The 20,900-nt window shown below is 20.2% G+C and overlaps 4 protein-coding genes across 4 annotated transcripts; all 4 read left to right on the plus strand.

The window, feature by feature from the left end:
- Positions 1-634: 634 nt before the first annotated feature.
- On the plus strand, positions 635-1,325 carry LOC128965817 (actin-related protein 2/3 complex subunit 5-B-like). Its single transcript, XM_054312590.1, has 2 exons — positions 635-766; positions 823-1,325. Exon 2 carries the CDS (start codon positions 826-828, stop codon positions 1,282-1,284), a length of 459 nt encoding a protein of 152 aa, XP_054168565.1. The 5' UTR covers positions 635-766; positions 823-825; the 3' UTR covers positions 1,285-1,325.
- A 5,211-nt stretch (positions 1,326-6,536) lies between these two features.
- On the plus strand, positions 6,537-15,196 carry LOC128965872 (uncharacterized). The gene is made up of 13 exons (XM_054312651.1): positions 6,537-6,545; positions 6,697-6,763; positions 7,193-7,275; positions 7,377-7,419; positions 7,484-7,540; positions 7,758-7,794; positions 7,857-7,933; positions 14,416-14,418; positions 14,484-14,540; positions 14,628-14,741; positions 14,805-14,842; positions 14,913-14,960; positions 15,014-15,196. Exons 1-13 carry the CDS (start codon positions 6,537-6,539, stop codon positions 15,194-15,196), a joined length of 816 nt encoding a protein of 271 aa, XP_054168626.1.
- A 2,355-nt stretch (positions 15,197-17,551) lies between these two features.
- LOC128965927 (translationally-controlled tumor protein homolog) lies at positions 17,552-18,617 on the plus strand. Its single transcript, XM_054312706.1, has 5 exons — positions 17,552-17,725; positions 17,786-17,856; positions 17,916-18,106; positions 18,170-18,291; positions 18,356-18,617. The coding sequence occupies exons 1-5, from the start codon at positions 17,698-17,700 to the stop codon at positions 18,475-18,477; spliced, it is 534 nt and encodes a 177-aa protein (XP_054168681.1). The 5' UTR covers positions 17,552-17,697; the 3' UTR covers positions 18,478-18,617.
- Positions 18,618-18,931: 314 nt separating this feature from the next.
- LOC128965873 (schwannomin-interacting protein 1-like) lies at positions 18,932-20,768 on the plus strand. The gene is made up of 5 exons (XM_054312652.1): positions 18,932-19,026; positions 19,082-19,567; positions 20,257-20,443; positions 20,555-20,654; positions 20,746-20,768. Exons 1-5 carry the CDS (start codon positions 19,003-19,005, stop codon positions 20,759-20,761), a joined length of 813 nt encoding a protein of 270 aa, XP_054168627.1. The 5' UTR covers positions 18,932-19,002; the 3' UTR covers positions 20,762-20,768.
- Positions 20,769-20,900: the final 132 nt, after the last annotated feature.

Here is a 20,900-nt window from a genome sequence, read left to right on the forward strand (position 1 = left end):
TATAGCTAAAGTAATAACATAATGATTGTAAGTTACAATTTAATGTCATATAATAGATCATTATATAAAAAGTTTTGTGATAAAAGGTTAGAAGTGGGTATAATAGGTGAAGGTTAGGTACAAATAGAGAGATCAAATAGTTTTCATAAGTTTTATACATGTATTTTACTTATAAATGTCACAAATTATTTCATTGCATAGATTTTTTTTTAATTAAAGAAAAATTAAATAATAATATAAATATATTGTCTTAACATTGTTATCATAGTTTAGTATAATTTTTAGTACCTCTAATACACATTAGTGTACAGTATATTATTGTAAGATTATTTATGTTTTACAGATTGTATTAATTATATTAATTATTAATACAATAAGAAAACAAAATTATTAAATAGAAAGTTATTATTTGCCAACTTATACTTTATAATAAATGTAATTAATATGATATTTATATTTAGTTATAATCAAATTAATTTACAGTATTTAATATCTATATTATTTTATTAATTATACTTTATTATACAGTACTTATAAAATCAATTACATATTTTTGATACTACAGTATATATTGACAGAACATTACATTTTAAATCAAATCAAATAACAATACAATGTTTTTCTCTATAATGATGTGAGGCGTGGCTTATGTTATGTTATGTTATGTTATGTTGTGTTTTGGCATTCATTGCATTTGAGTTGTAATTGGATTGAAATTGTCATTAATTGTCAATAATATCAACAAAATAATTGATTCAAATAATTGGTAAGTAATATGACATTAATGTTGATAACAATTGATAAGACATGTATAATGTGAAGACAATGGCAAAGAATACACTTAACAGTCAGTTCCGGAAGATAGACGTTGACTCATATGGTGACGATGTGTTCAAAGAAGAAGATGCCACCAATGATGGCATTACCACCAATGGTGTCGATGAGAGACAAGTATCACATCTAATCAATTCAGGCAAACACGTGGACGCACTCAAAGTGATGCTAAACAACAGTGCCATCAACTCGAAGAATACGGCGGCCAAAGACAATGTTTTTGCAATTGTTTTACAGATATTAATGAGTATTAGAGTGACTGATATTGACAAAGCAGTGGACGCTCTGTCCACAGATCAGATCGATGTCCTCATGAAATATATTTATAGAGGCTTTGAGTCGCCGACTGACGGAAGCAGTGCTCACCTCTTGATTTGGCATCAAAAGACTTACGACAGGGGAGGTGTCGGTGCCATAGTTCGGGTGCTGACAGACAAGAAACGGGTTTAGATATCATGGATTTGTAATGACTTCTTGTAATTTGAATAATTCAATTCAATTGTTATTTTTTATCATTAATATTACTAATTTATAACATACTTAACAATAAATTTGATATTTATTATAATAATYATTATTATTATTATTATTTATTTATAGTCTAAATTTATTTTTCAAGATTTATATTTCAGTAATTTACAGTAATCACTAATTAGTAATCTACTTATGTTATCAATATTATAGTTATTTTTATACAGAGTATTATATTTAAAATATATTTATGTTTCTATTAAAAGTATAGAATAATAAGTTATAATTATATTTGCAATTTCTATTGTTATATTAATTTATACCAAAATAACATCAATTTTAAAATTTAGTTACGTTTACTATATATAACTTAAATTTGTCAATTATTAAAATATGAATAAATTTTAGTGCATATAATTAATTTTAATTAGTATCAAACAATTCATATTAAGTTTGAATATAAACGTGTTTTGAATAATTTCTAAACATAGAGACACTTCAAACTTGATTGTATATATTATTTTCAATGAACTTTGTTTTTTGTAAAATCTATTTGTGTGTGTGTCTGTGTCGTAGTATTTTTAGTTTTAAAACTAACAAACTTGAGATTTGAATATAACATTAAAACATATTATTTTCTATTTACAAATAATTTTTAAAAATTCTATTATTTATAAATTATTTTTTATATGAGTCGACCAATTATTAAGGAAAGAATTAGGTAAATAAATAGGTAAGCGGTGTATATATGTATATATGTATGTATGTATGTATAAGGGTTAAGCAAGGGGTAGGGCCTAAATATCCCCCTAAGATCAATTTTTAGATTTTACCCCCAGACCAAATTGTACTTAAAACGAGTAGAAATGACCCCCAAAAAATTCCACTCCAATTTTTTCAAGTATTTAAAATTATAATTCTAATTGATAATTTTTAATTAAGTGTTATTATGTTTATATAACTTATGTGAATGTAATTATTGAGGAAAAATAGTTAAATCACGTTAAAATTAATTTAAATATAACTTTATATTAATTAAAATATTCAACTAAAAAATTAACTATTTGTTGGAAAGACAGTAATCATATAACAATTTAAATAAAATTTTAAGATAAATAGACTATTGTTATTAGTTATGATTTTAATTTAAACTTTATTTGTTAAATTGTTGAGTAGATTATACTTTTAGACTTTTATTTTGGTAATGCTAAAATTCTCAATTGGTTTTATCTTACAGTTAATTTCAATTTTTTAAATAGTCTACTAAATAAATAAACACATTATATTAACTATACTGTATAATAAATACAGCATTTGTATTGGTTTTTATATTTATATTTTTAAATTAATAAGTTATATGAAAAACTCATTTTGAATTGTAATTTAAAAGTATATTTCCTACATTATATAATATTAGCATTACTATATAAATTATATATGTGTGTATGTGTTTATAAATACTTAATTTATTAAATTGTAGTAATTATTAATAAATAATATATTAATATAAGAAGAATAATTGTAAATATATCAAAATTAAAAATATTTTTATAAAATATAGTTTTTATAAATTATATTAATAGTTCAAATTAGAAATTAGCATTTTTTTAATTGTTAAAGAATTTAATAATAAAAAATTTATATTTATTTTCAATATTTATATTTATAATAATAAAATTTATCAAATTTATTGCCTATAATTCATATAAAAACAAACCTTATATAAGATGTATTCAATAATTTCATACTTTCACTCATTAACCCAATTCTCAGATTTAGACAATCAAATGTACGACACATATACTTGTAGTTTGTTATGTAATTCATAATATAATACTTATTTATAAGTGAATAGTTGTTTCACATAATTGTCATCTTTTAATAGTTTTTAAGTTTAACTTTAACTCTACTTTCAATGAATACTCTGAGAGTGTAATTATCAACATTTTGAAAACTGTTTATATGAATACAATATTAAACTAGTGATTAAAAAGATTTGGATAATTCATAGGTTAGGAAAATAAATATTTTAAATAATTATAAAGATTAATATTTAAATAATAATATAAAAATATAAAGAATTCAAAATTTTTAAACAGATATTATGATAATTGAAAACAATGTACAAAATATATAGCATTTCCCACTTTTAATCTAATGCTAAATCTATGCATATATAGTGAACATTAATTTATTTCAAATTAATAAGACATCAGTTTATTGTGAAAATTTTTATAAATGTGTTGTATATGTGATGTATTATGTATAAATAATTTTAATAAATTAAGTAAATTATCATTGCACATTTATCAAATATAATTTTTAACTTATTGATATATTGTATAAAATAAAAATACGGTTTAAATAAATTTTTTAATTATTCTAAAATGAATTCAATTTTAAGACTATAATTATTATTTAAGAAAAGGAAGACAACTAAGAGGTATAAAATAGTCAGACATTACTTATAAATACCATTTGTTAAGCCTATTGTTTAAATTTAAAAAATAATTTTACAATTTATTGTAATTTATATTTTTGTTTTCTTTTTTAACACATTTTAAGTAATTTTAATATAATATATTATTAAACAATGTTTACTTAATCATTGTTTTGTCTATTGCTACTTCTTTACGTTTAAAAGATATTTTAAGCAAAATATTTTAATTATTATATTTAATGTATAATACTTACAATAACGTTATTTCTATGAATAATATAATTTAAAATAGATTAATTTGTAAAATATTCAAATTATAAATTATAGTTTATTTTACATCATTTAATTCAAATCTATCGAAAAAATCGATTCAATATAATATTAATAGTTTATTGGTTTTGTAGTACTAATCAATATATTATAAAAATCGTGATTTATTAAGATTAGCATAAATATGTTTTATCTTATACTATAATTATATTATGTAATACTAGATATCATAATTATATATACAGTTTATATCAATCTATATATTACACATAACTCAAATATGATTTAATGTTGTTTTTTAGAATAATAACATGTATTATATTTCCTTAAATTATTTTTATTTTTTTACTTTATAATATAGTTAATCTATACTCTGAAAAATATTGCATATATTAATATATTTTTATAATTATATTTGTTTAGTTAATCATTTATAACTTTGCAACCATCGAGACACATAAACATCAAAATCTTTTACTGATTTATTAATATTTTCAAATCATATTTTTAAATTTTAAAAATAAAAATTGTATTGTAATATACCGTATAAAGGCTTTATTGCAACATTTGTAATTTGTAAAAAATGATAATATACTTTAACAATTAAACAATAAAACAATAAGTTTTGCAATTAACTATAAACTATATAATTAATTTGTGCATATTCAACCAATATTATATTAAGTAATACAATATATTATAATATAGTTAAAATTATAAAACCAATAAATAAATTATTTTATTTGTCTGCAATTTTTTCAATGTTTTAGTTAAGTTATAATATATTAATAAAACAATTTAATTGATGACTAGTTTATAATTTTATATGATAATTGAGATAAATTACTTTTTATGTTAACAATTCACAATTTGTCTTTTTAAAACCCGACAATTTGGGTTAACATATAATAAATATATATTTAAATTAAAATTATAAGTTTTACTAAAGAGTAATATGTTATAATATTGAATTAGTCATCTCTAAAAATGTTTGTCTCATAGATATTTGAAAATTAAATTTTTATTTAATATAAAAATTATGTCATCAATATAACAAACATTGCTTTGATTTATTTTTTCTAAGTTTTTTTATAAAGAGACCACAAATTGAATAAATGAATATATTTGTGATTTGAATGATTTGTTTTAAGACTTGAGTTCGTGAGACCACGAAATTCATGTCTGATTTATATCAACACAAATACAATAAATAATTGTTGGTCTACTCATCTATTGATAATAATTTATGATACGTTAATGTATTTTTTATTAACTTTTTAAAACTATTATTATTATTTACTAAATATCAGTTATACATGATAAAATAATTTTTTAATTTTATAAAATTTTACTTGTTGTATTATATGAAATATTAAAGTAATCATACTGATTTTAATTAAACAATCAGTTACAATAATATTTAATTATTAATTAATTATATTTTTATTTCTTATTAATAAAATTTCTTATTTTTTTTAATAATAAATAAAAATTAAGCAATGGTATTTTACCAATTATTATTTATTTAATAGAAAATTAACAATATATACAAAATTAAAATTTTATATTCAATTAATCCTTTTATTGAAAAATATATTTGAATTGAATAACATATTGAATTACAATTGAACAGTATTTATATTGTTTATTTTTGTTAATTATACTTTACATATTGTATAATGTAATATATTATTATTTTTGCGCAAAAATAGATTATAGAATATTTGCATAAAATTTCATAATATAGATTAAAATATGAATAAATAATTTAATTATATTAAACACCATTGTTGTCATTCATGACCTTTAATAGTAGCAATAAAATTTCAATTTATATAATATAAACAAAAAATATATAAATTAAATTTAAAAAAAAGCATTGAATTATAAAAAAATATTATTATATTAAAGTGAAAGTCATTGAAAGTTTATAAACAAACAATAATTTTTATTATATAAATTTAACTAATTTATGTATTTTTTAATCTATTATATCAATAACACAATCATTTCATAAATCTATTCAATTCACTGTGCTTTCATATTTTATCACTGATTTAATATAATTATCTTTTAGTTAATTAATAATGTGATGTGTGTCTTACAATTGATATAAAAATTATGATTATTAAAATAAAAGTGAAAATAAAGTGCTTATCACAACAAATAATAAATTTTGTGGTAATTTTGGTTATTGTCTGTGGTTTCTCAATGTTTTGTATTCATATTCAGTATAATAGTTAAACAGTATGTATATTATAGTCGACCTGATTTAGACCCAAATAGCGAGTGGACATTAAAAAGTCTAACTATTCGTTGCCCTAAATTTACAATTACTTTTAAACACATATGAAATTAAAAGTTTTGAAAAATACACTCAAAGGAGGCGTTTTTCTTATAGTAAATGAAATTTTTTTAATGAGAATATAAAAGACGAGACTTTTCGTTGAAATATTACTTTTGATCCTTACTTTAGTTGTTGACAACAATTGTATATATGATTGACTTGAGTTGTGTCACAATGTTTAAGGTATAGTTTGTTTCAGTTATGCTTTTAGTTATAAATGAAAAAAAAGTTTAGAATTCATTTGTGATTAAATACAACATTTAAACAACAATTTTAGTTTATATACTGTATATATAATTATTAATAATTCATATGTGGATTACTGTTTAAATAGGTGCTAATTTTGGCCGCAACTACTTTAATAGCCAGCGCTCAATATAAAAAATTTGTCGGTTCTCCAGGTATTTATAATTTATATTTAATTAGCAATATTATTAGACATATAATTTCATAATCAATATTTTTATAAATCAAAACTAAATAAATTTAGATTAAAAAAATACTAGTTGGTTAATTATAAAATTAATTGTGGTATAAATAATTTACACAATTTTAAAATAAAAATTAAACATTTAAAATTTATATATTTATGACTAATAACATTATATTATTGTATTACATATTTGTAAATAATTTTATAAATTATAACCGTAATTTATATAAAGCTTAAATTTATAATATAAATTTTATATCTTAATAAGTTATATTATAAACTATAATATAAAATATAGAATTTCTTTAAGTATTGTAAATATTTTATTTTAGAGAGTTTGTAATTGTATAATGTTTAATAATTAAGATATATAATTTTTTAAATTTATTTAAACTAGCATATTATGGATATGCACCTGAAATAAAATCACCTATTTATGCCACTTATACTGATACTAAACCTGTATATGAAACATATAAGGTAAGTTATTAGTTAAATGTTAAAATATTTAGCATTTAAATTTTTATTATAATATAGATTTATCTATTATATAATATTGATTAATTGATCTTTATATATAGGAAACTCCATCTCCCTATTCATTTGGATATACAGTAGACGATGGTTTGATCTCAAAGAATATTCACATATTATTTAGTAGTTAATTATTATTTGTTATAAACCATAGGTTACGGTAATAAAAATCACAAAACTGAAGAAGGAGACGCATATGGCAACAAAAAAGGTTTATTTAATTTTTTATTTATTAATGTTTAGATAATATATTTATAATTAAAAATTTTGTATAAAATTATAGTTAAATTTATAAAAATTTATTAATAATTATTATTCTATTTATATACATAATAAGAATATATTAGTAAATATTTTATAGAATATTAAGTTCTATAATTTGATAAATTCTTTAATAATTATAATGTTTGTATCTTTTATTAAAAAAGGATCGTATGGTTATACAGATGCTTATGGAGTATATAGGTTTGATTCATAATTATAATTAACGTTTCAAAAAATTTAATAATTATTTATATGTTAAACAGAAAAGTTGATTATATAGCCGATGAACACGGATTTCGGGCGTCCATATCAACCAATGAACCAGGAGTTGGCTCAGAAAGTTAGCTAAGTTTACAACTATATATACTTTTAATAATAAGTTATATACTATATGTATAGTCATAGAAATAAATACAAAATAATAATTTTATATAAAAGTTCTTAAAGACAATTATTTTTACTACTGTTAGAAATTCTTAAACAAACAATTATCACATAGAAATTAATTCTATAATTATTATGATTTATCAATACAATAATATATAGTAATATAATTCAAGTTATTTAAAAACATAAAATAAATATATTATTTTATAAATTCAGCTTATAATTAGAAAACTTTTTAATTTTATAGGTTGCAATTAATTTTAACATTCTATAAATTTTAATACAATTTTTAAAATGCAATATTTAGATATAATGCTATTAATAATTATATTTTTAGTAAAATACTATATTTTATAATTCAATGCGTTTTATAAAATTATGACACAAAATTAAAATCAAACTAACAAAATATAATTATTATAAACCAATTAAATTAAATATCTTAGACAATTAAAAATAAAAAGTACTAATTCGACAAATCTAAATAATTTTTTTATTATAACTATAAATAAAAACAATACAAAACAAACTTTGACATCTAATTGAAAAATATAAAAATTTTAATTTCCGTTTATTTATTATTTTTAATTTTTAAGTTTAGACATTATATAATGTTAAAATGTGCTTAGTTATTTCATAAAATTAGTTACAATAATATTATAATATAGTAAAACAAATGTTTTTTTTATTGTAGGTCCAGCGGATGTACAATTATATGCTAAGGTTAGTTCATTTACAATTGAATAATAAATAAAATATTCTTATATATTATTAAATAAGAATATATTATAAGATGTGTATTAATAATTATATAATTATTTGTATTTATAAGGAATCGCCTCCAGTAGCGCCATATAAAGCACATAGTTATGGGACTCCTATTTATGCTGCGGTTTGTATTATAGATATACATATATTAGTAACTTATTTAAAATAAAATATAAACAATTTATATTACAGGTGCCAAAATCTTATGAATCGTATCCCATTCCTTATTATCATAATTACAAACACTATTAAGTTTGTGAAGTATTTTAAAGATAAATAGTATGACAAACGCTTATATTTTTATTTCACTTATTTCACTAAAACATCAAAAAATTAATTATAAAAATTATTAATATATTACTGTATATAAATTTAATTTTATGTTTAAAAAATTATAGTGAAAATGCAAAATAATATAAAATAAAGTAAATTTAAATAAATTACATAAAAATATTTATAATAATAACTAATAATTTTTTAAAAATATATATAAGCAAATAAAAATTTAAATCTTGTAAAATTAATTATTTTTTTTATATTTATATTTCTTTATAAAATTATTAAACAATTTATTTTATTTGAATTTTTTATACAAATAAAATGTTTAATAGTAATGTACTGTAGTGTAAACAATAACTATTGAATAAATTATTATAAAAGACATTATAATTGTTATTACTTTAATAAATAAACCAATTAAAATTTTTGTTTACTTAAAGCAAAAACATATAAATTTTATTATTATTTTAGAAATAGCATTTAGAAAAATAATTAAAAATATATTAACTTAATAATAAGTTATAATTAAAAAAGATTATATCAGACAATCTTTTGTTGGGATTTATACATATTTAAAATACAATTAAATAAAACACAATTCTAAAAGTTTAATGAAAAACACTGTATTTAAAAAATAATATAACATTTAAAACTTGTATTGATAATTTCAAACGTGTTAAAATCTCAACGAAAATATTAAAAATTTTACATAATTTTATTAATTTTTTATTATATAATATGAGAAATTTATTGTTGGTTTTGATTTTTATTGTAAATATTAGTAATAACTAAATCTAAAATTTACTAAAATTAAAACATATACAATGTATATAAATATATTAGAATAAATAAATATATTAATATAACCAATGGGTTATAAAATAATATTATCGATCAGTAATGGTAACTGAAATATATTTAAAGAATTTATTTTAGAATTCTTTTTATGTTAAGTATAATGTATTAATGTTAGAGATATTAATTTGCTGTCTATTTTAAATTAATTTTTAATAATAGATTATAGTTAAATTTTAATTTAATCAGTTAACCATTTATTAAAATTTGTAATATTACAATATTTTATTATTAACACATTTCTGCAAAAATATTAATTAAGTAAATTTTTAAATATCAATAAAAATATATATAAGTTTATGACATTTGCATTTTTAGGATAAAATGATAAAAGATATAAGGAGTGTTAAATGCTCCAAATTATATTACCAATTGTTGAATAACAGGAAATTTAGATTTAATTTTTGTTTATTTTTGATATTTTATTAATTTTATTTAATTTAAATAAGTCGTTTAGAATTTTAGTATCAATAACAAACATTAAATATTATTTTTTATCTAAATAAAATGTTCATAATATATTTTCAGATATTTTGCTATTGATTATAAAACTATGTTATATTGTATATATTTTTATAATACTGTAAATAATAAAACAAGTGTAATATAATAAAAGTGCATATATTGTAACAATTTTATTAATATTAATTTTTATTTGTTATTTTTAAAATGTCAATTATTCATTTGGATTTTTATTTTATATATTAAATATTAATATATAACAATTAAATATATAATTAACAAGTTTTATCATCCTATGTAATTTATGTGATTTTGGCACTATCATAGAAAATATTTAAATAGAAAACATAGCACACATATAAAAACATTTTAATAAATATAAGTTATACAGTATTATAAAATTATAATGAATGTTCTGTAATTACACAACGTATAAATAAATTATAAATTAATATAAATATATTATTATAACATATACATTATATGCTTTATGTAATTTATTTCAATTATAATATTTCCAAAAAACCTTTTATTGAGGAAAGTAAATATCTTACAATTTGAATATTAAATATTTGAAAAAGTTAATTATTTCGATAACAATTCAGATTTAAAAAAATTGTTTGACAAACAAAATACATTAGATTAAAATATTAATACAGATATATAATAAGTTTATTAGATTATCTATGAATATATAAAATTATTTTTGTAATACAAGAATTTCGTAAATTTTTCTTTATATTATTTTTGAATAGTTATAACAAATTTGATTATTAGTAATCATTGATAAATTTAAAACAAGTCTTAAGGCATTAATTAATGTTATGTCAATTGTATAAACAATAGTAAAAATAACCGAATGGTCTCATAGCCGATGGGGTCTTAAATTTAATTATTTTGACTCAAACGGCGCTAATGGGGCAGTGGGTGAAAATCACAGCTTATGGCTTATCGATTGCATATTATAATTGGGTTTTAGGCCATGGCTTTGTATGCCCTCTCAATTTGTTTACAATTCATTAAATTACCTTTTATCATTATTATTATTATTAAAAACCACACTTTACCATTTTTGTATTATATAATTGTAAAATTACCTATATTTAACAACATATAAATTAGTAAATATGTAATGCAGTATATATGGTAATATGTATCCTAATAGTACTATAAAATAATAGATGTATTTGTTAGAAATTTGTATAAATTTAAAATTTAAAAAATAAAACTATATTAGTTAATATTACAGTTTAGTTAATTTGAAAGTTTTTATCAATACTTTTATTGTCTACTGTTATAAAAAGATACAGTAAAACACATAAATATTATAAAATAAGAACCACTCAAACAATTAGTTTATGAATTGCAATATTTGCTTTGAACAACAATTATATAAGTATTAAAATGTATTATTTAATATAATATATATTTTAATAAACGTTTAAAATATAGTATAGTATATAATGGAATATAAAAATTATATAAAATAAGCTTTTAATACAAACAAATTAATTAGTAATAGTTTACAGCATTTAAATGTTAAACTGTTTGTATTTCAATTCGCTTTTTAAGGAATTTATACAATTTTGACTACAAATTCGTATAGTATTTGAAAAAGTAGAATAAAATTGTATGAAATTGTTTTTCAGTGCTTTTTAAGTTTTTTTTAAATAACTACTATTTTCTTGATTTTCTATTAATACATAAGTTTTTTGTCAACAAACTTAAATTTAAGAATTAATTCACTATAATTTATAATAATTATTTATTAAGTAATTTTTAACAAATTATAATTTGTAAAAATACAGTATTTTTAAATATTAAACTTGTTTTGCATTTCTGAAATCATAATAATTATTTGTTTTGTTTATTGTTTATTGTTTATTACATGTGTACATTGTGTACTACATGTTTATACAAATATTAGACATTGTTTATAATTTTGTATAATTAAAAATAATATATTTTATATTATTATACTACTATATAGTATATACTGTATAATTTACAGTGTATACTGTATATAGTTAATATAATATTATATTGTTTATTTTATAGTATAACTTTAATGTAATAACTAATTTTAGTTTCTTTATTTTTTTACTTTAAGAAACACGAAATTATATATAAAAAATGTCAATAATTGTTAAAAAAATTATTTTTATTTTTTATACTAATTGTAACAAATAACTGATAAAGTATAATATTCTGAAATTATTAATAATATGTATTATCATATCATATAACTTCACCTTGTTTAAAATATACTTTAGGGGATTGACACAATTTGTTATTTTTCAATATATTGAATATTATTGCATATATACTGTTAAATAATATCAAGGATTACACATTAGTACATAGAAAAAATAAATATTAAAATTTAATTATTTGTAGATTATAATAAATTTATTTATTAACAAAATTTTTTATAATGCAAAACAATTAATATAATATAAATAGTAAAACTATTATTATTGTTACTTTTATAATTTCCACTGATTTGTAAATTTATTATAAAAAATTAAGTATTGTGATAAAATTGTCATTTATAAAAATATCTAAATATTATATAAATTAAATTACTAACTATTAATATTTATAATTTAAAAAAATATTTAAAAAAGTAAAGTTCAATATAGTGTAAAAATTTGGCGTAAAAACAATTAATATATTTTTTATTTATAACTTAATTAATTATTTATATAATAACTGAATGCATATATTGCGGAAATTTAGTTAATATAAGAATTGGTAATTATTTTCTGCACGAATAAGTTTATTATGAGTTCAATATTCAAAATAGATTGTTATCAAAATATAAGTAGTTTTATTTTAAAACTCCATTGTTGTTAATAATTTAATATAAATATTATTACCGTATTATTATTATTATTATTATTAGTATTATATCAAATAAAATTGCTTTTGTAAACTAATTAAAGAAGATTTCATTAAAGTTAATTTTTTACAAAAAAAATTATAATAAATTTTATAAATCAGATACATTACACCTACATATTTATTATTTTGCATAATTGCTTTGATAATCAATTACAAAACAAAAATTAGATAACTTATTGATACTGTAATAATATTTAAATATAAAATTGGGTCTTTTTATAATAATTATATAATTAACATACAATATATATTCCATTTCATATAAAAATATAGAAAAAGTGAAAAAGAATTTAATTTTTATTAACATTACTTATTATATAATAATTAACATTGGATTGGATTGTAGAAAGTGATCGCATATTATAATAATTTGAAGCACACGGCCAGCTATAGTCGCACCCAAACCTCAAGCAATTGAGTCAAACCGCGCCCAACAAGTTTGGCAAATGACCTCAATTTAGTAGACCAGTGGACCTCACATTCAATTTTATGACAAATCAAGTTTTGTGTCGATACATACCTATATTTTAATTGGACGGTCAGCTATATAAATACCGATTCAATTCAATCGATTGTCAATCAACTCATTCATTTGAAAGTGAAACTAAAAGTTATTACAACTTTACAACTCATATCAAAATGATTCAGGTATTCATTAATTCAATTATATAAACATTTTATGTTTTACCAATGGATTAAATACATATAAAGTGAAACTTATAATGTGTTAATAAATCAAATATAAGTTTTTAGATAACGTGATTCAACTCTTCAATTAATAGTTAAAATTCTGTTTGTTTTATTAAATCATAGATAATATTATTAGCATTATTGCCAATTGCATTGGCACAGTATGGCGGACATGGATATGAAAGCAGTCATGGATATGAAGAAGTATTTTAATTTTTATAACTTTTTAAAATTAATTAAATGTTTAAAATTTATTAAATTACGTGTTGTTATCTTAAAGTTTTTATAACATTTTTTTAAAATACTTAATTTGATAAATTGTTAACCGGTTTATTGGTTATTAACATCATTTTTATATAAATGTTTTATATATAATTATTTTTAAWATATATATATATATATATATATAACTAATTTATTGCAACTATTAGCAGCATTATCAGCCACAACCATATAAATTTGGTTATGATGTTAAAGATCGTAAGTATTTATATAAAACATCAATTATTAAATAAGTGCTAAAAGAGTGGTAATGTAATGATTAGATTATGGATCAACTCTTCAACAGAAAGAGGAGGGAGACTCTCACGGAAACAAAAAAGGTATAAATTGTTAATCAATTAATTTATTATTTATTATTATTATTTTTTGAAACAAAATTATAATGTTATTTATGATACTAAAAATAGGTAGCTATGGTTATACCGATGGACACGGAATTTATCGTCAGGTAGACTATGTGGCCGACAAAAACGGTTTCAGAGCAACCATTAAGACCAATGAGCCGGGAACCAGTGATCAAGGTATAACTCATTACAATATATCAATACATTTGACTAATTATAATATTGTTAATTAAAACCCAGATCCGGCTGATGTTCACATTGACTCCAGTGCTAGAAATGTATGAATTTTTCTATCAAATAAGTTATTAATTTATGACAAAAAATAATATTATTTAATTTATTTTTAAGGATGACCACTACTCAGCCCCACAAAAAGCACAATCATACTCAGCACCGGTAAGTTTGCAAATTATTAAAATTATAATAAATCTAATGGCAAATAATACCAGTCCTATAGCCAGTACGCCATTCCATCATATGGTCATCAGGATAGCTACTCTTCCTATTCATTGAATAGAGACAGTCATGGATATAGCAATGATAACGACAACAAGGGATACGCCATCAGTGGAAATGCTGGTTATGCCAGAAGCCACTCAATTCCTGCCGTCTATTACGCAAAGGGCTATTAAATGTCTGGTATTTGGATCTGATATTAAACACTACTAAAGAAATCTGTAAATTATATTAAATAATATTTCGTAAAATAACATAAGAGACAAGTTTAGTGCCAATTTTATATTATTATTTTTTTGCTATTTATTGCATTTCTCGCTCATTAAACTTAAAAACAAACTATTTATTATGTTTTTTAAATAGTTTATTATAAATAATGTTGTGATTTTTAATTTGTATTAAACTATTGTTGTTAAATAAAATATTTTTCCAGCAATTTTAATATTTTACTAATTTATATAATTAAATTAAACATAATAAGAGAACATTTATGTCCGGATTCAATGTTTTTTTTTTATTTAAGGTTTTTATTTTTTCATTAAAAATTATGGTATTAATAGTACTGCACTATTAGACAATAAAAACTATAAATCTTATGACAATAAATTGTATCAAATCTATCGCTCACCAGTTCATTGATAATTACTATAAATACTGTAATATTAATATTGTATATAAAAGATAAACATTATATCGTTGAAGAAGTTTGAATGATTTAAAAATTGTGAAAAGACTATAAACTATCAATTAATGGTTGATATCGTATAAAATATAATATTTATTAGTAACTAATTTATAGCTACAAGCTTTGAAATAAAACTAATATTATTTATAGGAAAAGCAGTCATTTAAATATTCACCTAATTTATTATAGTAATTATAATTTTAGGACATTTAATCAAATTGTGTTTTTAATTATTAGTTCCTTATTTTATGATAAATTAATTTAACGATTAAAATTAATTTTAGACACTTGGTTACAACATTTAACCGGATTATTACTATTGAACCATAATTTGCATTTATAACATATAACATACTTTTAGTATTAATATACTTTATTTTAATTTGAAATTATCATTTATTTTTTTCTATAAAAATAAATAAATTTAAAAAAATAATATTTTAGCTTATTGTTTTAGCAATATGTTGCTCATTATTCAATTATAAAGTTTTAATATTGTATTACAAATTGTATATATTGTCAATGACAAATTTTGGATAATACAAAATATTAAAATATTACATTATTTTGAAAACATTTCTAAAACAAAATACTTGTCATAATAAGATTACGTTATTTTTAAATACTGTAGATTAGTGTAACTATTTTGAATTATTTTGAAAAAATAATACAATTGTGATCAGTGTTGGCAGAGATACAGTACAATACAATGTAAATTACATGATAATTTTGGCTTACAAAAAATATTTACAAAAATACTAAGATTCACAAACAAATACATATTTTGTAATAATAATTATCTTTTTATTTTGAAAAAATTTGAAATTAGCTATTCAATCTAATTCTGGTATTGAAATATATTAATAAAATAATTAATATTAATTTTTATTAGTTTTAGAAAACAACGATTTTAATAACGATATTGAAATCATGTAATAATAATAATTTTAATAAAAAAATAAATATTTTCTCTTTGTTAATGTAATTTATCTATAATTGTAAAATACATCCAGTACATTGTATTTTACAGTATTTTACAAAGCTAAAATTGAAAACTTTGTATTTTTCCAACCCTGATTGTGATACAGTAGTAATATTTGACAAATTATTGAAATTATTGATAATATTAACAAATATTGAAAGTTTTATAATTATCTAAATGTCGTTATATTTTAATTAAAACGGTGTAAAAATACTATAAAATAATCGTAAATTACTTCACAACTTATTTTCTTTTGATTTCAGCAATAAAACAAAAAATTAAGATTTTTAAGATATTAAACATTTTAAATATTAATTTTATGTATTATAGCTACAAATATACAATTATTATAAATTAAAATTAATGATTTAACTAAAATGATTTAATTAATATATGTAACCAATTGTGTTAATTCACATATTCATAAATACTGTATTTATAGTACATTTATTTAAATATTATTATAATTTACAGACATTTATTTCACAATACATTTCTATTTCATATTATTTTATAACAAAAATTAAAATATTAAAAACAACAGACAGACAGACAGACAGACAGACAGACAGACAGACAGACAGACAGACAGACAGACAGACAGACAGACAGATACGAAACTTTTCATGATTTGATAATTTAAAAAAAACGATTAATATTTTAAGGTTTATTTAATAATTTTTCCAAAAATTTATAATTATTGGAAATAAATTGAAATTTAATTTTTGTTTAATTTTTAATTTTGAATTTTGAATTCAATGAATAAAATGTCAAATCTTTATATTAATGATTGAAATGTCAGCTATTGTTCAACTGTTGATCACTTGATGTCGCTGTCAGTGAAATGAAGATTCAATGAAGTGATTGAATGCCTTAACTCTTGACTTCCTTTTCCTGTATTGTCTGCCAAAGTGTTGACATACTGTGTCTTCAGTGCTCTCTTCGGTTGATTTAAACACTTGTTGTCATTTGTGGTCAATTGATATCTTAGAGACAAATCAATTAACAAAATGATTATTTATAAGGATATGTTGACCGGTAAGTCTTCAGATGACTTTTAAAGACATAATTTAATGACTTGTAATGTCTTTCTTACAGGCGATGAGATGTTTACCGACTCATCCAAAGTAAGACTGGTTGACGACAACATATTTGAAGTGGAGTGTCGGGTATTATATCATTGGATCCATTTGTCAACAATGACTACTATTTTGTCTTTGATTGACAGCTCGTCACACGAAAACAAGGAGATATAGAGATCGCCGGATTCAACCCATCGGCCGAAGGAGAAGATTTAGAAGACGGAGGAACCGATGAAACGATGGAAACGGGTCTCGATCTGGTACTCAATCAAAGACTCGTCGAAACGGGTTTTAGTAAAAGTGATTTCAAAAATTATCTGAAGACTTATACCAAAGCGTATGTCAATAAATATGACTTTTATTGAATCCTATCATAAAAAATGTTTATTTTTATTTATAGTCTTCAAGAGAAGTGGAAGAACCTCGAGTGGACCGATGACCAGATCAATGTGGCAAAGACTAAGTTGACAGAAGCAGTCAAAAAGGTTTTACCGAAGATAGGAGACTATAAGTTCTTTTTAGGTTAATTTAGTCACTATTAGATCAATTGATTGTTTTATACATATGTTATCTATTGTTATAATAGGCGAGAGTACTAATCCCGACGGAATGATTGGTCTTTTGGATTACAGAGAGAAAGAGGACGGTTCGGGTGAAGTGGCGATTATGATGTTCTTCAAACATGGACTCGAAGAAGAAAAAGTTTAATTATTGTTTATTTATATAAATAAATGAATTAATTATACTTTTAGTAATAATAATGAATTAAATTTTCTACGGCTTTGTCGGCTTTTATTGTTATCTTATTCTTTCACAACAAACAAAAAAAAGATTAAACAAAATTGTCTTAAAAATATTTTTGTATAACTTTATTATATTCAGAGTTTGCGTAATAATATATCATAAATATCGGTTCCCAGAGAGCTCTGGGCGCAAAATCAATGGCTTAAATGTCAACAATACTGAAATGGCAAATGTCTTCAATACTGTGCTCTGACTTCACAACAGTATTGTGTCGGAGGAACTGAACTCATAGGGAGTATTCCTGAGCTGACTATCTTTACATATATTTACTCATAATTTATATGTTTGTTAATTACAATTTTTAATTATAATACGAATAAACATTTTATATACCAAAATCTATAATTACCATAAATAACAATTTGGATGAATAGTATTATTTCATTTAATAACTTACTGTAATTACAAAGAGGAACATATGATATATTGATGGATAAATCAAATCATTTATCAGTAATTATTAGTTACTTTCAATGTCAGTATTGATTATCTTATGTTTTATTTACAGTTTGACGACAGGGAAGAAATTAGACGCCGTTTGGCGTTTGATTCAGACAATGAAGATATGATTTATGGGATGAGATCATCGAGAAAGTCAACTCTTATGAATAGACTCCAGAATTGTCAGAGTTTGCAGATTTGTTTCATGAATGAAACGGTTAGTGAAACCAATAATCAGAAGGATAATGGATCAGTTGTTGATAATAGACCTCAAAGTAGACAATTACTCGACAATTCACACATAACTAAACCAAATGAGAGTCCAAACAATAATAGCTCATTGAATATAAGCGATTCATTGCATTCATTGAATATATCCAAACATCAAACTACTGTCAAACGTCCCAATCATTTGTTTAATAAATTGGACTCCGAGTCCTTTGATATCGATAACTATGATTTATTTTCATACATTGAAAAACCAATTCAAAAGAGTATGTTTGCAGACTATCACTCAAAACTTCATAATGAAGCCAGACTTGCCTTAGCACAGGTAGGTATAGATAATATTCAATAACACAATTAATTAGGAAAATAATTTATAGTCAGCTATCAATTGTCTAAGTTTAAGAAAATATTTTTTATATTAATCACGATTTAAATAACATTATATCAAAATACATCATAATTTTAGGTTAATCTTAGAAAATCATAAATTTATACATGTATTTTAGTTTATCTTATAATCAATTAAATACTGTATGTTAGTAATATTGCTATTAATAAATTTATTGCCATTTGAATTATTTGAATTTAAGTATAATACTGTATCTATATATTCTATAAAAAACCAAATTTCACAAATTAATAATTATAATTATTAGCAGAAATTTAAAATTACATTAAATAAGTTGTTAAATCAGTCTAATATTTTATTTCATTTTTATTTATTTAGAAAATCTATCGTATTATTAAAATTATTATTTGTTTATGCACTGGTTTATGTTAAGCATTTAACTTATTAAATATATCTTTAATTATTATTAAATTAAAATAGATGATTAATTTAATTTTACTATTTATAATTAATTTGTAATGAAAATTAATGTATTTTTCAATATATATAGAAACTTTCGAAAATGTCATACTTAAGAAAGTTTTTTTAAATTTTATTTTTTAGTCTTAATTAATTGTGTCTTTGATGATATTATAAAATTAATAATTTTTATAAATCTATGATAGGTTAAGAAGATTGTTAAGAAACAAATCGAAAGAGAGAGAGAAAAGAGAAATATTAGTCGGAAAGCAATTTATAAGTTAATAAATGTTGACATTTCTGATGACAACCAAATGTCTAAATCATTTCTCGATAATTTAAATGTTTCACAATTGCAAATCATTGTTAACGATATGCTCTCTCAAATTGAATGTTAGTTTAATATACAGTATTATACGGTATATACTGTATTATCATTTACTGTAAAGTACTGTATATATGAATAAATAATATTAAAAATTTTGTTATATTATTGACTAAAAGGTTTGAATTCAGAATTAGTCCAACTTTTGATGAGAAGAGATGAGCTCTATATGTCTCAGGACTCAGTTCTCGTCGATATTCAAGATCTGACTATATTTTCGTGAGTTATCATTGCTTTTAATAATAATATATAATATATAATAATTGATAAAATATTAATTAATTRTTATTTAATATTATTATTATTTTAGGTGCTCTAAACAATAAAGAGCTAATCTTATCAATTATACTGTATATTGTTTTATTCAATTTTAATATTTTCAATTTTCACATTTGTTATGAAATTAATTTAATGTAAATAAAATTGTTTATATTATTTAATTTACGATAATTATAAGCATATTAT

This window comes from Oppia nitens, unplaced genomic scaffold, assembly GCF_028296485.1.
Source record: "Oppia nitens isolate AA-2021 unplaced genomic scaffold, nextdenovo-longstitch-racon4-pilon3 scaffold18_pilon_pilon_pilon, whole genome shotgun sequence".
Taxonomy (NCBI): domain Eukaryota; kingdom Metazoa; phylum Arthropoda; class Arachnida; order Sarcoptiformes; family Oppiidae; genus Oppia; species Oppia nitens.